The sequence below is a fragment of the Aulonocara sp. 'chitande type north' Nkhata Bay genome, linkage group LG23, assembly GCF_057382095.1.
Source record: "Aulonocara sp. 'chitande type north' Nkhata Bay isolate Kocher_YH1m ecotype deep benthic linkage group LG23, A_spYH_male_GT1.1, whole genome shotgun sequence".
Taxonomy (NCBI): domain Eukaryota; kingdom Metazoa; phylum Chordata; class Actinopteri; order Cichliformes; family Cichlidae; genus Aulonocara; species Aulonocara sp. 'chitande type north' Nkhata Bay.
Window position 1 is genome coordinate 21,944,439 of NC_141365.1, and position 19,667 is coordinate 21,964,105.

The window sequence follows — 19,667 nt, forward strand, 5'->3', positions numbered from 1 at the left end:
GGCCATTTTTACCTTGCTCAGTTTTTATATTTGTTTTTATATTTGTTTTTATACTTTTATGACTCTTTATGTCTTTTATCTTACCATGTTTGCTATATATACATTTTTCTTATGTTTTTATGGTATTGTTTACGTGTTACTGTAAGGTGACCTTGAGAGTGTGAAAGGCGCCTATAAATAAAATGTATTATTATTAATAGTAGTAGTAATACAAGGAAAACAGAGAAAACCCCAACAATAAAATGCTAATTTATTAGCCTTAATACAATTTAAACAGGGGTTATAAATAAACTCACCTCGTGTACAGCTGTTCTGAAGGAGGAAATTAGCTTTAGACATCAAAGACGCAGATAATAAACTCTCTGTTTAAAAGTCCTTGTAAACCATTTTCCTACACAACCCAGAATGCACCCTGACAGGTTGGTGGAAAACATCCACTCAGATTTTTTTTATTGCTGCTTTTATTGCATTAATCTTAATCAGACACCAGAGGGAGCCACTCCTACAGCCCAGCAGCATGCTGGGAAGAGGATTTCTCTCCTGGCTGAAAGAAGGATGAAGAAGAGGAGGGTGAGAGGCGCTTGTTTTTTCTTCCCTGCACAGCAATCGAAGAACGGCGTTTGTTTCACTTTTTAAAGTTTAAAATGATTGAAGTCATTAAAGTTCCTCAAACAGCTGGAGGTTTCAGGAAACTCCTCCTCCTTATCTTTCTCCTCCTCCTCCTCTTCCTGATGTGCTGTGATGTCAGAGGCGCTCCAGCATGCAGAGCCGGGTATCGATCGCTCTCATTGATTATTGACCGAGCCTGACGGGGAGCAGGGGCTCAACAGATGTTACATAAACAGTTGTTGAGCGTGTTGGAGGGAAACAGCTGCAAGAGAGCGACGCTGCAGACGAGCAGGTAGGACATCGCTTTTTATTTTACACTGCTGTCTTCATCATCATCTTCAGTAAAACTCACATGTGAAAACACTTCTTTTACACTCATCTACAGTAATGTGAAGCTAAAGTACAGTTAATAAATCAGCATTTATCATGAAATCCTCAATCAAAGCAGGACTTTTATTAATAATAAGTTTAAAAACAGGACTTTTTGACCCATGTGTTATAATATAATACATATATAGGTAATGCTGTAAATACTAGTTAGTACATCTTTAATTTCTTTTCTTTGTATTTTTTACTTAATTACCAAACCAAACGTTTGTGGGGAATAAATGGAAAATAATTGGGGTCAAGATTTTCAGGGACGCAAACTTTGATTGGTTCCCTCATGTTGGGCTCTGCTGAGGAAGTTGGTGTATCAGAGCTGCAGATCTGAAGGGGTTAAATTCAGAAGAATTTTAAGAGGCAGGCTTTTCATTTCAATCCGTGTTCTTATTTCCCTTCTCCACCTCTCCCCATCCACAGGTCTCCTCTCCTCTTCCTCAGGACCTCTTCTTTTTTCTCCAGAGATGCCAGGGACTCTTCCCAGGTTCCCCAGCTTGCCACGGGGGGTCACCATGCCAGCACTGCTGAACTCTTTGCCCCGAGGCATCAACCCTCCCAATTTACCCAGAGGAATCACCATGCCCAGTATGCCCACTCTGCCCAGTTTACCCAGTATGCCCCGTGGCGTGACCATACCCAGCTTGCCCAGGGGGATGTCGCTGCCGAGGGCTGCCATGCCGGCCGTAACTGAGGCTCCAAGGCGGCTGCTGCAGGACTGCTGCTCTGTGCTGGACCACCAGACACCCGGAGGTAACGGATACAGCGAATACACTGGCTGCTTCACATTACGACTCCAACAATGTTTGTGAGGAAGACGTCTTTGAATCAAACAGATAAAGGATGGGTGTACTTTTAAATTCTTAAAACAGAAGCCAAAGCAGAAGTACCTTTAATTTTCTTATTAATATTCCCCATGACCTTGGTAAACACTTTCCTGATGTGTTTATACACTCAGTCCTTAGTTTTGGGTCTAACTAAATAAAAAAAATGAAGTCCACTGTGTAAACTTTGATCTCAATAGAATCAGGAAAGAGGAATAACTGGCTAACAACTTAAGACTTATGCAGGAGACTTAACTGGGATAAATAGATGCAGCCAAGCCTAACAAGAATAACATATAATATTAGGTTTAGTGCAAGTTATTGTTGATAAACAGAGCTTTTAAATTACATCCCACTGTGGACCAACAGTCTGTTGATAGCATTACTTTCATGGTCCAAAGTTCTGGAAATTAGATCATATAATATACAAGATCAGCCCAACTCCTGCTCCGACTCGACTTCGACATTTTGAATGAGCATCTAACACTTAATTATCTTTTCATATTTTTACTGAATATATGTGGATTTTTTTTTATCACACTAGATCTCAACACAACCCAATAAAACTACCATCAGACCGATTGTCTTTTTCAAAAGAGAAAAACATCAAATACTTTCTGTCCTAATACTGTCTTTTTCCCCCACATGGGCTCACTTATTAAGTCTAAAACATGTAAGCAACATTATATTAAACAGCCAGAAAGTGAGCGATAATTTAAGAGAAGAAGACAAATGAATGTCAGTTTCAGTTTTGTTCCCTTTCTGCAGTGAAAACAGAGCAGATGAATGTTTTCAGTTCTGCAGGTTTCTGATATTTATTTTTTTCATTTTCGGTTGGAATGATGAATAAATCCAGAGCAGATTACAGAGCGCTGAGCTGCTGCACATGGCCCGGATCTCTCTCTCTCACTCACACACACACACACACACACACACACACACACACACACACACACACACACACACACACACACACAGAAAAGTCTTTCAGGGTTAAGAGCCTGTGGGAGTATAAATACTACACTGTTAAATCTGTCTTATTTCATTTTAACAAACTCGTTAACAAACAGCATCTTTTTGTTTTATTTTAAATCTTTAATCTGGAGTTAAACAGCTAACATGCAAAAGCGTTTTCAACATTGTCCTCTGACACTTAATCTGACCATCGAGATACGAGCTTTATAACTGACGGTGAATGAAAGGAGGCGGGGCCACATCAGTGTGTATGTGTGTGGAGGATTAACCACAAGTGTGTGTGTGTGTGTGTGTGGTGTATGTGACAGTGTAGATGTGAGCTGAACGAGTCATCCTTATGTACGGTAAGAACAATTCTTTTTATTTATTAAGCCTTATCTCAAAATAAATAGAAATAGATTTAAAGATCAAACAGAGGCATAAATGAAGCTTCACTTAGTCCTGAAAAGATGTGCGACAGTTCACCTCTGCATCAGCTTCTCTCCTCAAATCTACCTGTTAGTCATGATGTCAATGTATTTTAAAGGGACAACTTACTGGATGTGTTTTTTTCTAGTTTAACAGTTTCAAACAAATGTTATGAAGGCAATAATAATAACATTAATAATAATAAAATTAATTACAGCTGCAAGCAGTGATAATTGGGCGTATCAAGGCACGCTGGGATTAAAGTGTTTCCTGTAGGCATGCGGATTTCTGATTGGCTGTTGCAGAAACGTAATGTTTATTACAAAAACTGTGTGACATTAAAGGAAAGCCTGCTAGTTGTTCATTGTGTTGCTGTGAATAATGTTAACATAGTGTCACAGCAGTACCTGATAGAGTCACAGCCTTTAATGTATTGATTGATGTTTTTGGACACGCCCCTCACAAACTGAGACCCCGATTTGAGCAAATTTTTGAAAAATTACTTTTTAAAATAGTATTCGATGTCATTAAAACAATTCTGTTTAGAAAAAGTGTTAACATACACTAGCTACCACTTCTTTTAAAGGTTTCTTGATTGCCATGGTGATGGCTCTCAGAAGAGTGTCTTTAACAGGTTGGAAGTATGACCAAATTTCATACATGTACCTGAAACACGGCAGCAGGGCCCCTGTGTTGTATAATAAAATAGAGACATTTTCACAAATCACAAAGTGCAAAATTCTGAGCATGTTAAGCCAGTAGACTCCTTTTCTTCAATGCAGATAGAGTTTTTTCTTATTTTAAGTTGAATGAATGAACTACTGATTTGAGTCATTAAAAGTTGGTTCATTTTAATTGTGTGTGTGTTTCTTTTATTTAATTATCCCTAATACGTCAACTGTTTGTCAATTTATCAGTCAGGTTTTGCTGGCTGTAGTGTTTAATTTACTGAAGCCTAAAATATATTTGTGTTTATAATATCAAATAGTTCAAGAAAAGAGTCTTTGTTACTTTACTTAATTATGTGAGGATCCGTAATCATCTCTCAATGATCTGACAATGACCATTATTCTTATTATTCTTATTAACAAAACAAATAAAAACCAAACATACCACTCTCATGGGATTTATCATATCATATATTGTAACTAATAATTCATCTGAACAACAAAATAAACAGTAAAAAAAATACAATTTAAAACCAACTCATGAAAAAGCTCTCAGAAAAGTATGATCTGCTGGTTCTGCAGGGTCTGAAGGTCCAAGCATGCCACCTGTCCTGGTTTTTGAGACAGAACAGCATACTCGCAGTGACAGTGCGGATTCTTTAAGCTCTGCTAACTAAAAAACACAAACAATATAAACACATTACATAACAAACCACTGCAGGATTAAGATGTGTTCTCACTGCTGCATTGTGTGTGTGTGTGTGTGTGGTGTGTGCGTGCACTCGTAGGCCTGTTGTTGTGAGAACCACATCTTTTTGCAGAGTCTTCACTTTAGGACAGTTTGGTTTACAGATTCAGGTTTGAATCAGGTTTATGTTCAGTTTGTCATTCAGGGGCCTCGTAAAGTCAGGAAGACGAGCGTTTGTGTGTTGTGCTGGCAGCTGACCAGTGGCAGATCTCTTGTCTCCTTTAATCCCCCAAAAGCCGTGACGCCGAACATGGAGAGAGATGAAAATCAAAGAAAATCTATAAACGTCCAGTACAATCCATAAACTCGACTGCCCACTTTAGGCTGTTACAAACATTTTTTAAAAACTCACTACTGAAAACAGGTTTTTATTATAATTCAACCTGCTTTATAACATTTTAAAGAGTTTTTGTGTCTTTCTGTATTTAGTATATTATATATTTACAAACTAATGAAATTACAAAAATTACTCCACAGTTTTCTAGCTCCAACAGAGGCTGAATGTTATTATTATTAACTATCAAAAACAATGGAAAAGAAAAAATTCTCAATTTCAGAATTCCTAAAAAAAGTCCATTCCTTAATAACTCCTAAAAATTGTGACTATTTTAAATCAGAGATCAACATTTTAATTTATTAAAATTATTAGAGGACATTTTAAATATGGAAATGTTTCTCTGAAGCCTGCTGTGTTTCAGACTTTGTTTCAAATACATTGTAACTGAAGGGGGAAATTGAAACGTGTCTCTGTGTTCAGGGCTGTGTGGTTGCTGCTGGGCCCTTCGGCCACGCTACAAGCGGCTGGTCGACAACATTTTCCCAGAAGACCCTGAGGTAAACACCTGTACATCTACACCGCACAGTCTTTACATTTATTTTAGTGCTTCAGTATCAAATGTAATCAAAATCCAAAAATGTCATCTTTATTTCACATATTCATGAAGTTTCAATAAGTAACAACATCTCTGTGTGTATTTGTGTGTGTGCGATCAGGAAGGGCTGGTGAAAGCCAACATGGAGAAGTTGACCTTCTTCGCTCTGTCTGCTCCGGAGAAGCTCGACCGCATTGCTGCGTACCTGTCAGAGCGTCTGACCAGAGAGCTGAACCGCCACCGCTACGGGTCAGTACACACAAACACACTAAAGCCCACACAGATGGTCTTAAAATCATTATGCTAACTGGCAGCTTAAATGAATAAAATTCTACTTAAAAATCATTGAAAAAAGACATTCAGAAGTCAGGATCTAGAGTATCCCTGTAAAGCAATCAGCAGTTCAGGTCTTTTAAGTATTTAAGATCTTTTAAGTATTACAAGCTTCACACTTCTCTGAAATCAGCCCACCATCTCTAGAGGAGTGACTGATCTCAGGGGTTTAAAATATGACACACATGTTTAACAGCAATGGGATTTTTTTTCCCGCCCCTCTCAGGTATGTGTGCATAGCGATGGAGGCAATGGAGCAGCTGTTGCTTGCATGTCACTGTCAGAGCATCAACCTGCTGGTGGAGAGTTTTCTCAGCACACTGCGTCTACTGCTGGAGGCTGACAAACCACACCTCCACATACTCGCCACCAACTCTGTATGTAACACCCTGCAACAGTGGACAGCATTTAAAAGCTTTGAGATCTTGGTAAAGTGTTTATGGGTTTGCAGTAAAGGAAACATTTACTAATCACAAGCTGCAGTAGTGATGTTAATTTGTTAATGGTTATTTGTTCATTTGACCATTCACCAGTCTTTTAACATTCATTAAGTTTCATGTATTATGAGGAACTGCAAGCATTTCATCTAATGAAGGAATGTAAAATCTCTTAATGAATTTTACAAAGTAGAAGTTGTATCACAGTAGGAATGTTTCTCGGAACTGTCAATTAAAAGGTTAATTAATTATCCATAAGTTTAATTAATTTATTTGTTTTTTAAGTAGATCTAAGTTCAAATTAAAGGGCAAACTATAAGTAAAATTTACATTTGAAATTTCTTTTAATACTCAAAATTGAGCAGTTTTACTTCTGCTTCTAAATTTGTCATGTGTAGTTGCTTTTCAGTGTGTTTTGATGGATTAAGAGGCTCATTTTGTGTGTTGCGTAGTTTGTAAAGTTTGCAAACATCGAGGAGGACACACCGTCATATCACCGGAGCTACGATTTCTTCGTGTCTCGCTTCAGTGAGATGTGTCACTCTGATCACGAAGACCTTGACACCAGAAACAAGTCAGTTCTGAGGTTTAACTTTGACTTGATACGAACTCACAGACACTATTTAAGAAGGGTATACAATTGTGAGTGCCAGAACACAAATAATCAACAATTTTAGTAATCAACCATTTGATTAGATATGTAAGCATCCTCAGGTTATGCCTTTTCATATGTTAAATTTTTTTTTATATCAGCAAATTATTGAATAGTATTGATGATTCATGCACGTTTCTCTCTGTATAAGAGGAATATTGTGGAATAATCCAAAATTATGAACATAAAACAAACATCAAAACAAAACTCAGCTCCAGAGTCTGGAGATGAACGTGTACTTAGTGTGTTTGTGGGTAAACTTATGAAGTTTGTGTGTGTTTAGGATCCGTGTGTCGGGGATCCGCGGGCTGCAGGGCGTGGTGAGGAAGACGGTAGACGATGAGTTGCAGGTGAACATCTGGGAGCCGCGTCACATGGAGCAGATTGTCCCTGCCCTGCTGGTCAATCTGCAGCAACACTCACAAAACGACAGGTATAGACATGTATTAATGTTAACACTCTCGTACACCTACACGTTTTACTGCTAGATAAATAAAGTGACATCTGTGTTTAGGATTATATTTAAAAGCACTGCCGTTGGTTCCCACATTCAGCTGGTGACATTCTGTTCTAAACATCAGCTAATTTTTTGTAAAATTGATAAGAAATTTAATACGTTTGCTATGCTGTTTATGGTGCTGTTAAATCATGTGGTCAAATAAAACAAAGCCAAAAGTCACTGAAAGTACATTTAAACAGTTAAATTACTCAGAATATTGTATGAGATTTGGTTAGTGGCTTGTTTTCAGCATTTCCCTCTTTGTTCAGCGGATCTCCAGCAGAGCAGACAGAGGTTTGTTTCAGGGAGCTGCTGTGCCGAGCTGCTTATGGACACATTAACAACGCTATCAAACCAGTACTCATGTAAGATATACACTATATTTATAGCACAATAGTAGTATTACTCCTTACGAAAGCAGAGTGCTTTATATTAAGTACACAGAAACAGATTAACAAAGATTTAATAATTTCTTTGAAGTATGGAGTCAAAACATCAAACACTCAATCAAAATAGATAGAAAGAAAGTATCTAACTTCCTTCGACTCTATCTGCTGATATTTACACATATTCATATATAATACTGTTGGACTCTTTGAAGTTCAAAATGATGCTTATTTATCTTGCACATACCTTCATGCTCAACCTCTGTTTATTGTTTATTCTGAGTAGCTGTACTAATAGAGGTCAAAATCAGTAGTAGCAGCAGTATTTATTTAGTTTCTAGTATATATGATATGCTATAATAATAAATCATTACATACAGATTGCTGGACTGTCTTTCAGGCACCTGGACAGTCACAGTCTTTGGCAGGGACGAGGGTTTGCTGTTCAGTGTTTTCAGATCATCATGTACTCTATTCAGGTTTGTTATTACACTGATAATCCTGTATATACTGCACTATAGTAATAGTTGTCATTTCATACAGCAAGTTAAATTAATACATTTAAATTACCTCAGCTTGAAAGTAACATATATTTAAATGCCCTTCAAAGGAACTTAAAGGAAATACTCTTTGACTGTAAATTTAAATATGTATCTGTAGAAAGAATGAACTTACTTATTTTAACTGTGTGTACTTAATTTGAGTACTTTAGGACGTGCTTTAGCTTAAACATAATTACTTTATTCAGTTTAGTTTTGTAAATGTATGATAACATAATTTTAAATAAAATTTAACTGCTGTTATATTTATGTAACAATAATGTCAACTTAATTATCTTAATTTCTTTCTTAATTATTAGAAAGTATTGTAGTATTTAATATTATAGTTTAAGTATTGAAAAATAAGAATAACAAGTTTAACCTAAGATTAACTTAACAAAATGCATTTGTTTAAGCATTTAAGCACAATTACTTAATCTTAATCTTACTGTAGAGTAACTGAAAGTTAATTTAAATGTATTTTCAACATAGTTAAATCTACAAAGTTGAACTAATAATTATTATTTTAAGTACAAAATGTGGGAAATAAATAATAATAAACACTGCTAATGGTACATTCCTTTTACTCATCCTACATTTACCTCTAAAGCACTTAACTGTCCCCAGCTGTACTGGCTATATTACGTGTCACTCCACCTGTTATTCTGTAACTGAATTGAACTCTTGGTCAGTCCCAGCACTCACATCTGGTCATCCAGCAGCTGTTGGGTCACCTGGATGCCAACAGCAGGAGTCCAGCTTCAGTCAGAGCTGGGATTGTGGAGGTCCTGTCTGAAGCAGCCGTTATAGAAGCGACTGGATCTGTCGGTGAGCCTCCAGCTCACACACACATCTGTTTATATATACACAGAAATGCTTAATGTTACTTATACTGTACTCTGCAGGTCCCACAGTGTTGGAGGTGTTCAACACGTTACTGCGACAGCTCAGGCAGAGCGTGGACTACCAGCTGACTGGTTACTATGACAATGGTGGTAAACATAAAACCAGCTCGATTGAAGAGAAAAAACTGCAGGACGCCGTCATTAAAACTATTGGTGTGTTCATGGTGGTATTTTAGCACTTTTTTGCATTAAAGGTGACAAACTTTTCTTTGTACTTTTCATTTTATTTACTTCATTTGAGCTGATGTTACCTCATGACATTTCAGGATCCTTTGCCAACACACTGCCTATTTACCAGAGGTCAGAGGTCATGCTGTTCATCATGGGGAAGATTCCTGTTCCTGGTATCTACCCAGCCTTGGGTTCACCCAACTCCGGGTACCATTCACATTAACTTTCTGTGCTCTCTATTGCTTGTAGTTAACACTGTACTCACCTAGTATTTGACAAAATACTTGTAAAACACCTTAATTTTGTGAAATAATATTCTTGACTCAGGTTTGAAGGCAGCAGGATGATACAGGTGATGCTGCTGAAGTCTCTCCTACAGGTGAGGTCTCTTTAAAACCCTCCAGCTCTGCTCTTACCTTTTGAAAGCACACAGTTAAAATGATAAAGGAAAACCTGGAGAGTCGGTGAAGTGCAAATTTACAGTGGATTTTGAGATAATCAAAATGAAATGGTGTTTTGTTTATTGGTTTATCAGATAAACAGCAGTTGATTCTACACTCGCTGATTAAAGTCGTATGACTGAATAAAGCTGAATAACGTATGTCTCCAACAGTTGATTCTGTTCATCTGGACGTAGTGTTTTGTGGGAGAAACGTTTCGTCACTCATCCAAGTGACTTCTTCAGTCTCAGCTGACTGCAGGTTTCTCTAATCTTATAAACAGTACATTTGCATAATGACTGAAACCAGCCCACTGAAGGAACAATGGGCTGGAAGGTCAGTTCCTTAATCTTAACTATGCAAATTCTCATGACCATTGATCAATTGACCACTGACCAAAACCCACTGATCAATGGCCATGAGTACCATTCACAGAGAGTTGGGGAATGGCTACAATCACAGCATTGTAAGATGGTGAAAGATGTACCCTTAGGCCCCCTCCTCGATTCAGAGATGGTCTTTCCCTTTTCACGTAAATGGCCTCCTTGACTCCGCACTCAAACCAGCGTTCCTCCCTGTCCAGGATGTGTACATCCTCATCATTGAAAGAGTGTCCACTGGCCTGTAGGTGTGAACAGACTGCAGAGTCCTGGCCTGACAAGGTAGCTCTTCTGTGTTGTGCCATCCGCTTCGCCAGAGGTTGTTTGGTTTCCCTGATGTATAAATCCTGGCAATCCTCCTGGCACTTAACAGCGTGCACTATGTTACTCTGTTTGTGTCAGGGACTCAATCCTTGGGATGGACCAATTTTTAGCACAGCGTGTTTTGGGGTTTAAAAGCCACAGACACCCGGTGTTTAGAAAAAATGCGTCTCAGCTGTTCTGATACTCCTGACACTTATGGGATCACTACATGTTTTCGCTTAGGCAGCGGTTGTCCTTCTCTCCTAGATCGGCTGGAGCTTTCTTTTGGCGCCTTCCCAGCTTTGACAAAAGTCCAGATGGGATAACCACATTTACTCAGGGCCTTCTTGATGTGCTGTTCTTCTGCCTCCCTGGACACTGTGTCTGTGGGGATGGTGAGATTTGATTTTCACCCAGGTGTCATCCACATATCTGAACCAATGGCTTGGTGGTGTTCCAGGGTAGGATCGCAAAGCCCTCTTTTCCACTTCTTCCATGTACAAATTGGCCATGATAGGTGAAACTGGGGAGCCCATGGCACACCCATGTTTCTGCCTGTGGAACTGACCCTTGTATGTGAAGTAGGTGGAATGAAGACACAGTTCCAAAAGCAAACACACTTGGTCGATGCTGAGAGTGGTCCTCCCACAAAACGCTACGTCCAGATGAACAGAATCAACTTTTGGAGATTTACTTACCTGGATGATTGAGCATGCATCAAGATGAATAACGTATGGTTCAAATAAATCAGAATTTACAGCACTTGAGGCTCATCTTTGTAATCTTTGAAGCTGTATTCATGCAAGCTTAAATAACATTTTCCTGTCAGTCTGACATGCTCGCTGTCCCTCCTCTGTGCCTCAGGTGTCAGAGCATTACGAAAGTAGCAACCTGCTGACGGCGCTGCCCTCGTCTTTCCTGGAGCCTCTGCTGTCCTTCACGCTGATGGAGGATCCGGAGATCCGCCTGCTTGTTCTGTCCATCCTCACCTCGCTCATTGACAGACGCCACAACGCCTCCCGGCTCACCACAGCCAGGTCACACTTCCACAGAGACAACACCACTACTACCAGAGACTAATGACCCATGTGGAGAATAATGAGTTGTAAAGAGCTCCACCCTGTGGCAGGGGGATGTCACTGCAGACCTGCTGATTGTCTTTAGCTTGTGATGAACATAATGTAAATACTTCCACTTTTCTCTCATTAAAAGATGATCTGCAATAATCATTTTAAAGGAGGATCACATAGCATTGTTGGTCATTCTAAAAAGGTTGGAGGCGTTTCAGATTATTTAAACAAAGATACTGCTTTACACACATTTTTACAACAGGCTTGAAAGAATCTGTGAATCTGCCTTATAAGACTGTTGTTCAGTCTCTACCTTAAATTCAAAATTAAAGTCATGGCCAGATGCATTTTATTTAAAGTGCTCCTATGGTTCCCTCATCCATAGAGCCCGCATGGCTGTTCATTTTGATCCTACCATTGTGGATTTATTATAGCAGAAAACTGAAAAATAGCATTTGTCTAAAGGCGTTAACTGACCTGTTGAGGATCGATAAGTTATTGGTTATGTGTCTACAGTGTGGCATTTGATGTCTCATCCTTGGAAATGAAAGAGGACAGATGCTCTCGACAGGACAACCTGTTCATGAGGAAGGTAAGCTCACATCATCAGAGACACCACGAATGATGTCACTAGTTCGGAGGTTCGAGGTTGGAAGAATTTATTTCAGAGATTTACACCAAGATTTGATCAGATGGCTTTTAAAGGCAGGGATAAAACGGGTGGTCTTAAGTGTACATCATGATATTTGCACATTTCAGCATGATGTGTTTGTGTTCATGCAGCATGCTCAGCGTCTCTACAGACACGTCTACCTGGCCTCTAGGGAGGAGAACAGTGGACGCAGCCACTACCAAGCCCTCTTCACCCTATTGGCTGTTCTAAGTGTGGAACTGGCCAATGAGGAGGTTGTGGTGGATCTAATTCGACTGATCCTGGCTCTGCAGGTAGGCAGAACCTCTGTGATATGATTTAAAGGCCCGTGTAGGGGCAAAGCTTAGTTTATTAATGTTGCAGTGTGTGGTGTTTACAATAAACAATAAATAAAATAGCACATTGCTTCTTCCTCTCCCTTTAACTTTCCTGTGATTGGCTGCACAGGAGATGACTCTTTCCAATCAGGAGTGTTTGTCAGTGTTTAATCGCTGTGGGATCCACGCCCTCTGCGCCGCCTTCCTCAACCTGCTGTCACAACTTGGCCCGCCTCCAACACTCCACCAGCACATCACTCAGGTGAAGTCGGTGTAAGAGTGTGTGTGTGTGTGTGTGTGTGTGTGTGTGTGTGTGTGTGTGTGTGTGTGTGTGTGTGTGTGTGTGAGAGAGAACATGAGAAACAAAGGTGTTTGTTAGCACAACATCACAGACTGTGTGTTTGTTTTGGATCTTCAGGTGATAGAAAGTCGACAGAAGGATGCTCCTCACCTGCTGCCCGAAGTCATGTTTTGTGACAAACCCAGGTAGAGCGAGAGGCGCACTAATTGATTGTATTAAAACATTATAAAATTTAAAACTTTAGTTAGAAATAAGAGTAGAAATTCAACCAGACACCCACATATTTACATAATCGAAAAGCAGAATAAATATTGCCAGGTTAGCCCCATTTTAAAGTTAAAAAACAAATAAAATATAGTATTTTATGTTATTGAGTTATGTAATTACACTTTACTAAAGTGTTGAAACTCTAGTAGAAAAAGCATAAAAACATCAACTATTAAACAGTACCATGCTGACCTTATATTGTTCTCAATATTCTTAATAATATACTTGTTATGGTTGATTCTGGTAACTCGCAGTATAGACAAAATCAATCCAATCAATCATGCAACTAGTCAGCTCACGACTGTGGCAACTGTTCCTCCTACATATTCTCTGATCCGCTGCAAGCCGTGGGGTTGCCAAGTGCTGAGGCAAACAGTATGTAAACATCACTCTGCTCACTCAGTAACTGCAGGGCTCCTAGCATTAGCATCACCACAAAAGTGTACACCAAGGGCTTCATAGCACAGGTTTCTGTTGTCAAGCGGCTCCTGTAGGTGTAGTGTGCAGGTGGCCCAGTTCTTCTGTCCAATGTACATTTATACAGATTCAATTGCTTAGCTTGGTTGTACCTCAGCTTTGTTTGTCTAGCACCAGGATTTTTAAAGTCTTGGTGTTATAACTTTGTGTGTGTGTATCAGACTCCCAGAAGGTGAGCTGAAGGTGGATGAAGCTTTGCTGTTCATCCAATCAAAGATCTGCGAGGCCCTGGCAGGAAGCAGCTACAGCGCACACTGTGAACGTTTCAACACACCGTACACACCTCAGTTAACAGGTACTCAAACTAGGGTGACCAACCATCCTCTTTTCCCCAGACATGTGAACTTTTCACGTTCTGTTCGGGGCATCCGGGGGGATTTTCAAGATGGATGAAAATGTCTGGGTTTTCCTATAGGCCTATAGAGGACCCATATGTGCAACGTCATCCCCGAACTGCTGAATGTTGTAAGTGGTTGTTCCGTGCTCACAGACGGGACAGAGCGCAGAGCGGCGTGTTGAAAAGATGCCAAAAGATGCCAAAGTGCAAGTGCATATTTTCAGACAAACTGCAAAAGAAATTTCCCTCGTATCATAAATGGGAGGCGTAGTGCACTGTGTGCAGAGCTGGCACTTACGTTTGTGTGTCTAACAAAGGTGCCGGAGATCTTGTTGCTTACATGGACACAGAAAAACATAAAAAGGCTGTGCGAGGCGAAAATTCATCTAGTAAGTTGACTGAGTTCTTTGTTACACCTGGGAAAAACGAGGATGCTGTTGTATCTGCAGCAGAAGGTGCACTGGCATTTCATACTATGAAGCATCACAGTAGTTACAGATCCATGGATTGCACTAGTGTGTTGCTTAAAAAAAAAAAAAAAAAAAAAAAAGCATTTCCAGACTTTAACACAGCTAAAAAGTTCAGCAGTGCCTGCCAGCTATTGTCAATGGTGTGATAGTGCTGGATTCAGTGGAAGTCACTCTTGAAGCTCTTTCTCAGACTTAAGTAACCAAGGAACAGAGAAAATATTCCCAATCATACTTCGACTGGAAGAATGGTGGCGTGCAAACAAAATTAATTGAAGTTAGAAATGTCAAATGAGACAGCAGAAACCACTGCACAACACCTTACTGGTACCTCACTGGTAATTTTTCTTATACAGATGAGGCATTATTTCTGTAACATTATTTAATTCCAGAGGTTTTTAAGTTATTTTCTTTTGCGCTTGTTGACTTGTAAAAGCCTATAAAACATTTTTGATTTCAACATTTATTAACAGAGAAGGCATCTTTTAAATATGTTAAAAAATACTTTAAACAAACAGTATTATTAAAATTCTTCATGACTGGGCCAAGTGTCCTCTTTTTTGGAAATCAAAATATGGTCACCCTAACTCAAACACACCCTTAATATTAAATCAATTTATCAAAGACCCAAAGCTTCACACTGGGTTTTTATTTATGTCATTTTATGTAATTTAGACTTTGTGTTTGGTAGTAAGTAGTATATACCATACTCAGTGTAATAATATATAAAAGTAAGTAGAAAGTAAAAGCAAGTAAGTAAAGTTTAAGTAGAACTGTCTTGAACAATAGTAGTTACACAGTACTTAACAATGATTGTTCAAGTATGGACTGTAAATAAGAACAAACGATCTAAAGCATTGTTGAGAAGCTGATGGTAATGTTTCTCAAAAACTGCAGGTAAATATTTAATAGCAGTGGGTTTGAGGGTCCACTTTAGCAGCAGTATGAGTGCACTGATAGAGGCCCCAGTCTCGTAGAATTCAGACTGAATTACTGTTTTATTGTAGAAGAGGATCGTCTGTCTAAGAGGAAGAGCATTGGAGACGCCGTCTCTCTGCAGGTGGACATGGACCTTCCGTTCTGTCCTGATACACCACAGGTACCCATCTGCTGAATGTACCTGTCCTTTTGTCCATCGCGCTGTTTTTGTGTCTGATCATATCTCTGTGTGCAGAAACCTCAGACTGAGCAGATCACCTTTGAGACGCTGAAGAACGCCATCGGTAGGCCATCGATTTCAAATCAATAGTTTCACATGATTTACTTGTGAACATCTAGGAAATATTCTTCAAATTGTCCCCTTCAGCGTATAGTGACAATGACTTATTTTGTATAATTTTATTTTCATTAAAATTAGAATTTTAACAATAAAAAAACGCCCATTTAATTTAAGCCACGTAAGTGAAACTATTAACAGCGAAATTCAAAGTGAAGCACTGGGTTAGCGTCAACAAAGAAGATCTGTCTTTGATCTGGTTTTTCTTTCTGTCAGAGGACAGAGGCGTGGTCGAGGAAGAGGAGAGGAGGAAGCGGATGGAGGTGGTGGAGAGGTTTCAGACAGCTCCCTTTGAGGAAATTGCTGCCCAGTGTGGAGCCAGGGTGAGCAGCTTATTGTACTCTAACAAAGCAGCTGAAAGCACCACACCCACGCCATCGATGTGATTCTCAGCCAATAAGAGCTCACTTTAGTTTAGTAAAGTTGTTAAAAAAATTTTCATCTAGATGAAATGATCTGTCTTGATGTGATTAAAACTGTTTTTTAAAATAATGCCTTTATTTGTCTCTCCAGACATCGTTGCTTCAGTCCAAACTCAATCAGGTCTTTGAACTCATCATACGTCCTCCTCCTTCTCCCTCTGGACATTCGGCACCTCGATCGACTCCGGTCTATGAGATGAAGTTTCCTGACCTCTGTGTCTATTAAAGACATTCAGCAGCAACCTCGTGATGATGTTGAAGCACTTTGTTTGGTAAAGAAACGAATCAGTGGCTGTGAGGGAAAGAGTTTTACATTTTAGTGATTTAGTGTGGCTGTTTCCTTTATAGCTGTCAGATTTGATCTTTTTGTATTAGAAATGGACTGACTCAGTGTTTGACTTCATATTTCCCAGTCTGCCCTACTGTTTGATCCTCCAGTCATGAGGTGCATCTGTACACAAGTATTGTTAATGGTTAAATGATGCTGCACTAAATAAATAGTACATGTTAATTTTATCGTCTCATCTTATTCACACACAGCAGACCTCTCGCTGTGACAAGCAACAGTTTGTTTTCATTTTCATTTTCATTTGTGCAGCCCTGCCTTATTTTGAAGGTTCACACACAATTGATTTGTTTTTTTCTGTGAACCAAGGCTTCTACTGTAGCAGTATTGAGTCATAGACTTGTTTATGTAGTTATAAATGTTATACTTTACCTAAAAATGTACGTACAGGTTGTTCTGAGGACAATAGCTGTTTGGTTTTTTTTTTAGATTAGTTCAGTGATTCGTATTTCTTCCATGACGCTACATGCTCTTTTTTTTAGCACTTACCTTTTCTTTACTTTTTTCTGGCCCAATACTTTATATTGGTCATTACGTATTAGTTTAGGAGTTTTGTTTAATGTGGATTTTTTCTTAGCAACCTTTTATTTTTTTATGATTTCACTTTCTTTCTTACCTAGTCTTCTTCTTCTTCTTCTCCTTCTTCTTCTTCTTCTTATTATTAGCCCTTTAGAGCTTAAACCATGTAGTAATTGACAGAAAATGCAGTTACCATAGGGCGGGCTGGGGTATACCCTGTACAGGTTGCCAGTGTCTCACAGGTCTAAAGCTGCTACATATTTGCTCTGGCATTTTTATTTTTTACAATATATTGCTTAAAAATGTTTAATTGATTTTGTTATTTTGGGGGGAAAAAATCCCACTGATCATAAAGGGTTAGTGCCACCATTGTAAGTTCCTGCTTATTTTATGAGCTCACTTTATTCTGCTTGATGGACACTCCTCCTTTTCAAGACTGACATGTAAAGACTTTTCACGTAGAGCATTTTCACCTATTTCAGGAGCTGACTTCTATTAAGATTTATCGCTGTTGTTACTCCTTCTTTGAGGAACTCAAAGTGAAGTTTGTTAATGTGGATGTGGATCACAGGTAGCAGGTGTCTGGTGTAGATGTGCATGTGTTCTGGATTCGTGCATTTGTGTAGAGAAAAGATGTATCTTGTTTTGCTTGCAAATAACTTTTTATAACTCATTTAATAATTAAAGTTATTTACATATATCAATACATATCAAAACATCTTTCTCAGACTCTTCCCCTCTCCATCACTCAATCAGGATCATGTAACAGATGGCAGTTTCAGAGCTTTTTTATTGGTCACTCTGTTAATGGGAACTCTTTGGTGTCTAATTGCCTTGGAAAACGTTTCCTCCTCCTGTCACTCCTCTCTCCACTGCCTCATCCTCTTCTCGTCTGGTCTCACTTCTGCTGCTGTCCTTCTTTGTTGATGACGTTCTTGAAGAGCGTCAGCAGTGGCCTCTGGCTGCGCTCGTCCCAGCTCTTCATGAAGCCACCGTAGCGTTTGCTGGTTGGCGGGCCGCTCCAGCGGAAGTGCTTCATCTTATACGAGCCGTCTTTCTTCTCCTGCACCCCGTTCAGGAGCTGCTGCTCCTCCTCCGCCTCCTCGACCATCTCCTGAGCCTTCTCTCCTTCCTCTGCCAGCAGCTGATTGGTGAGCTCTCGTCTCCTCATCTCTTCGGGGAAAACTTCAGCAGACTCCTCCGCCACGCCGTTGGAGGTGTACACTTTGACGGGGCGGCGTTTTCGGCCAACGGGCTTCCCCCAGCGGAAGTGCTCCATTGAGTAGGAGCGCTTGGCCTGAGAAGAAAGTGAGGAGGCGTCTGATGGGACAGCGGGCTGGAGGTGGGCGTTGCCGGGGATGACAGGGGTCTCGGCGGTGAGGTCAGAGTGACAGAGCTGGATGCACTCCTGCAGGAGAGAAAGAGAAGAAAACGTGAGCTTCTGGGTAAAAAAAAGAAGAACCTCCCATTAAATCAGGTCTGAGTGAACAGTGTGTTTGTGCGTTTACCATCATGTTGCTCTCAGAGCTGAGCTCCTGGCAGCTCGGATGCTCCCAGCACTGGCTGACTACTTCTCTGGCCCTGCCCACTACCACTAATGCCACCAAAAGCCACATAGGACACATCCTCCTGTTGACCAATCAGAGAAAAGCACAGACAGAATGTTAAAAAAACCCTCATGTATACATTTTTTTTGTTTCATTTTTGATTTGACATATTTTTATTTAATTTATGTTACATTAACACTACATATATAACCATAATGTGACTTACAGAGTAGGTATACAAAACAGATATCACTGTGAAATTGATCAAATAAATAAATACATCCCATGTACATAAAAAAAAATCATAATAAAGGGCATGAAAGTACCTGTAATCTCTTTAGCAAAATACATTATATTGGGTTAAACAACACATTACCATTGACTTTATATAAACTTATGCAAAGTTACATTAAGTTTATATTTTGTTGATGCCAAATCCTTGTTGTCAGTTCTGAGATGAAGCAAATGTCTTTTTCTCACAATTTATCTTAAAATATATTACTCAGTATTTGTTTTAATTTATTTTTTTTTAGATCCAAGTCTAATAGAATTGAGTCAATCATTAGAAATTCATCATCTGTGAAGAACTAAAAAGTAAAAGTTAAAAAATGTAACAATAAGTGATTTTCAAGCATTTTAAGCACTTATTAATTTTAATATCATTATAAAAAGTTATTAAAGAAAATGATGATTCTCACCACACTTTTCTGCACCTCTTCGTCCTCTTATTGCTGGTGTTTTCCCGTCACTCGGCCGCTGGATGGAGGTTTTTAGCTGTTGCTCTCTCCTCTTCTGTCGCTTTGACCAGCCGACTGATTTTTATATCCTGCCAGCCAAGGACACGTGCATGCAGATAACGTCATCACCAGCATTTGCTCCTGCTCGCAAACGTGGACTGTTTCTAGAAAACGGACAATTCCATGTTTTCCCGCCTCCTCCTTCCTCCACATCAACCTCTCCTGCCCCTCAAATATTCACATTTTATATGGAGAAACTGTTTTAACTTCATAACCTCAGCTCTTCATTCTTTTTCAGGTTTAAATCTTCCTTTTGTGAGCATTTCTAAAAAGATTTCCAGCAAAGTTCAGTTTTATATTCACAAACTTCAACAGCCTGTATTTTTTAATGGCAGGGTTTTATGA

The 19,667-nt window shown here is 39.3% G+C and overlaps 2 protein-coding genes across 3 annotated transcripts; one reads left to right on the top strand and one right to left on the bottom strand.

Moving 5' to 3' along the window:
• Positions 1 to 759: 759 nt before the first annotated feature.
• On the top strand, positions 760 to 17,819 carry LOC147301700 (protein EFR3 homolog B-like). 2 transcript variants are annotated; one of them, XM_086284216.1, is made up of 23 exons: positions 760 to 901; positions 1,411 to 1,740; positions 5,368 to 5,444; positions 5,604 to 5,731; positions 6,042 to 6,192; positions 6,705 to 6,826; positions 7,188 to 7,337; positions 7,673 to 7,768; positions 8,190 to 8,268; positions 9,021 to 9,156; positions 9,234 to 9,386; positions 9,500 to 9,611; positions 9,732 to 9,783; positions 11,392 to 11,564; positions 12,114 to 12,189; positions 12,381 to 12,542; positions 12,697 to 12,828; positions 12,985 to 13,052; positions 13,773 to 13,906; positions 15,423 to 15,514; positions 15,590 to 15,638; positions 15,908 to 16,014; positions 16,205 to 17,819. In XM_086284216.1, the coding sequence occupies exons 2-23, from the start codon at positions 1,455 to 1,457 to the stop codon at positions 16,337 to 16,339; spliced, it is 2,670 nt and encodes an 889-aa protein (XP_086140342.1). In that variant the 5' UTR covers positions 760 to 901; positions 1,411 to 1,454; the 3' UTR covers positions 16,340 to 17,819. The 2 variants fall into 2 exon arrangements, with proteins under 2 accessions (XP_086140342.1, XP_086140343.1); XM_086284217.1 differs by lacking the exons at positions 760 to 901; positions 1,411 to 1,740 and adding an exon at positions 2,579 to 3,130 and having other exon boundaries at positions 16,205 to 17,817.
• Positions 17,678 to 19,313, bottom strand: LOC147301701 (pro-opiomelanocortin-like). Its single transcript, XM_086284240.1, has 3 exons — positions 19,224 to 19,313; positions 18,487 to 18,607; positions 17,678 to 18,386 (listed from the first exon to the last, which is right to left on the bottom strand). The coding sequence occupies exons 2-3, from the start codon at positions 18,601 to 18,603 to the stop codon at positions 17,877 to 17,879; spliced, it is 627 nt and encodes a 208-aa protein (XP_086140366.1). The 5' UTR covers positions 18,604 to 18,607; positions 19,224 to 19,313; the 3' UTR covers positions 17,678 to 17,876.
• Between the last annotated feature and the right edge of the window lie 354 nt (positions 19,314 to 19,667).

Coding starts and splice junctions, on each gene's coding strand:
- LOC147301701 (XM_086284240.1), bottom strand. CDS start 18,603: ATGTGTCCTATGTGGCTTTTGGTGGCATTAGTGGTAGTGGGCAGGGCC. Junction 18,387..18,486: donor GCTCTGAGAGCAACATGATG/GTAAACGCACAA, acceptor TCTCTCCTGCAG/GAGTGCATCCAGCTCTGTCA.
- LOC147301700 (XM_086284216.1), top strand. CDS start 1,455: ATGCCAGGGACTCTTCCCAGGTTCCCCAGCTTGCCACGGGGGGTCACC. Junction 9,784..11,391: donor TGCTGAAGTCTCTCCTACAG/GTGAGGTCTCTT, acceptor TCTGTGCCTCAG/GTGTCAGAGCATTACGAAAG. Junction 12,190..12,380: donor ACAACCTGTTCATGAGGAAG/GTAAGCTCACAT, acceptor GTGTTCATGCAG/CATGCTCAGCGTCTCTACAG.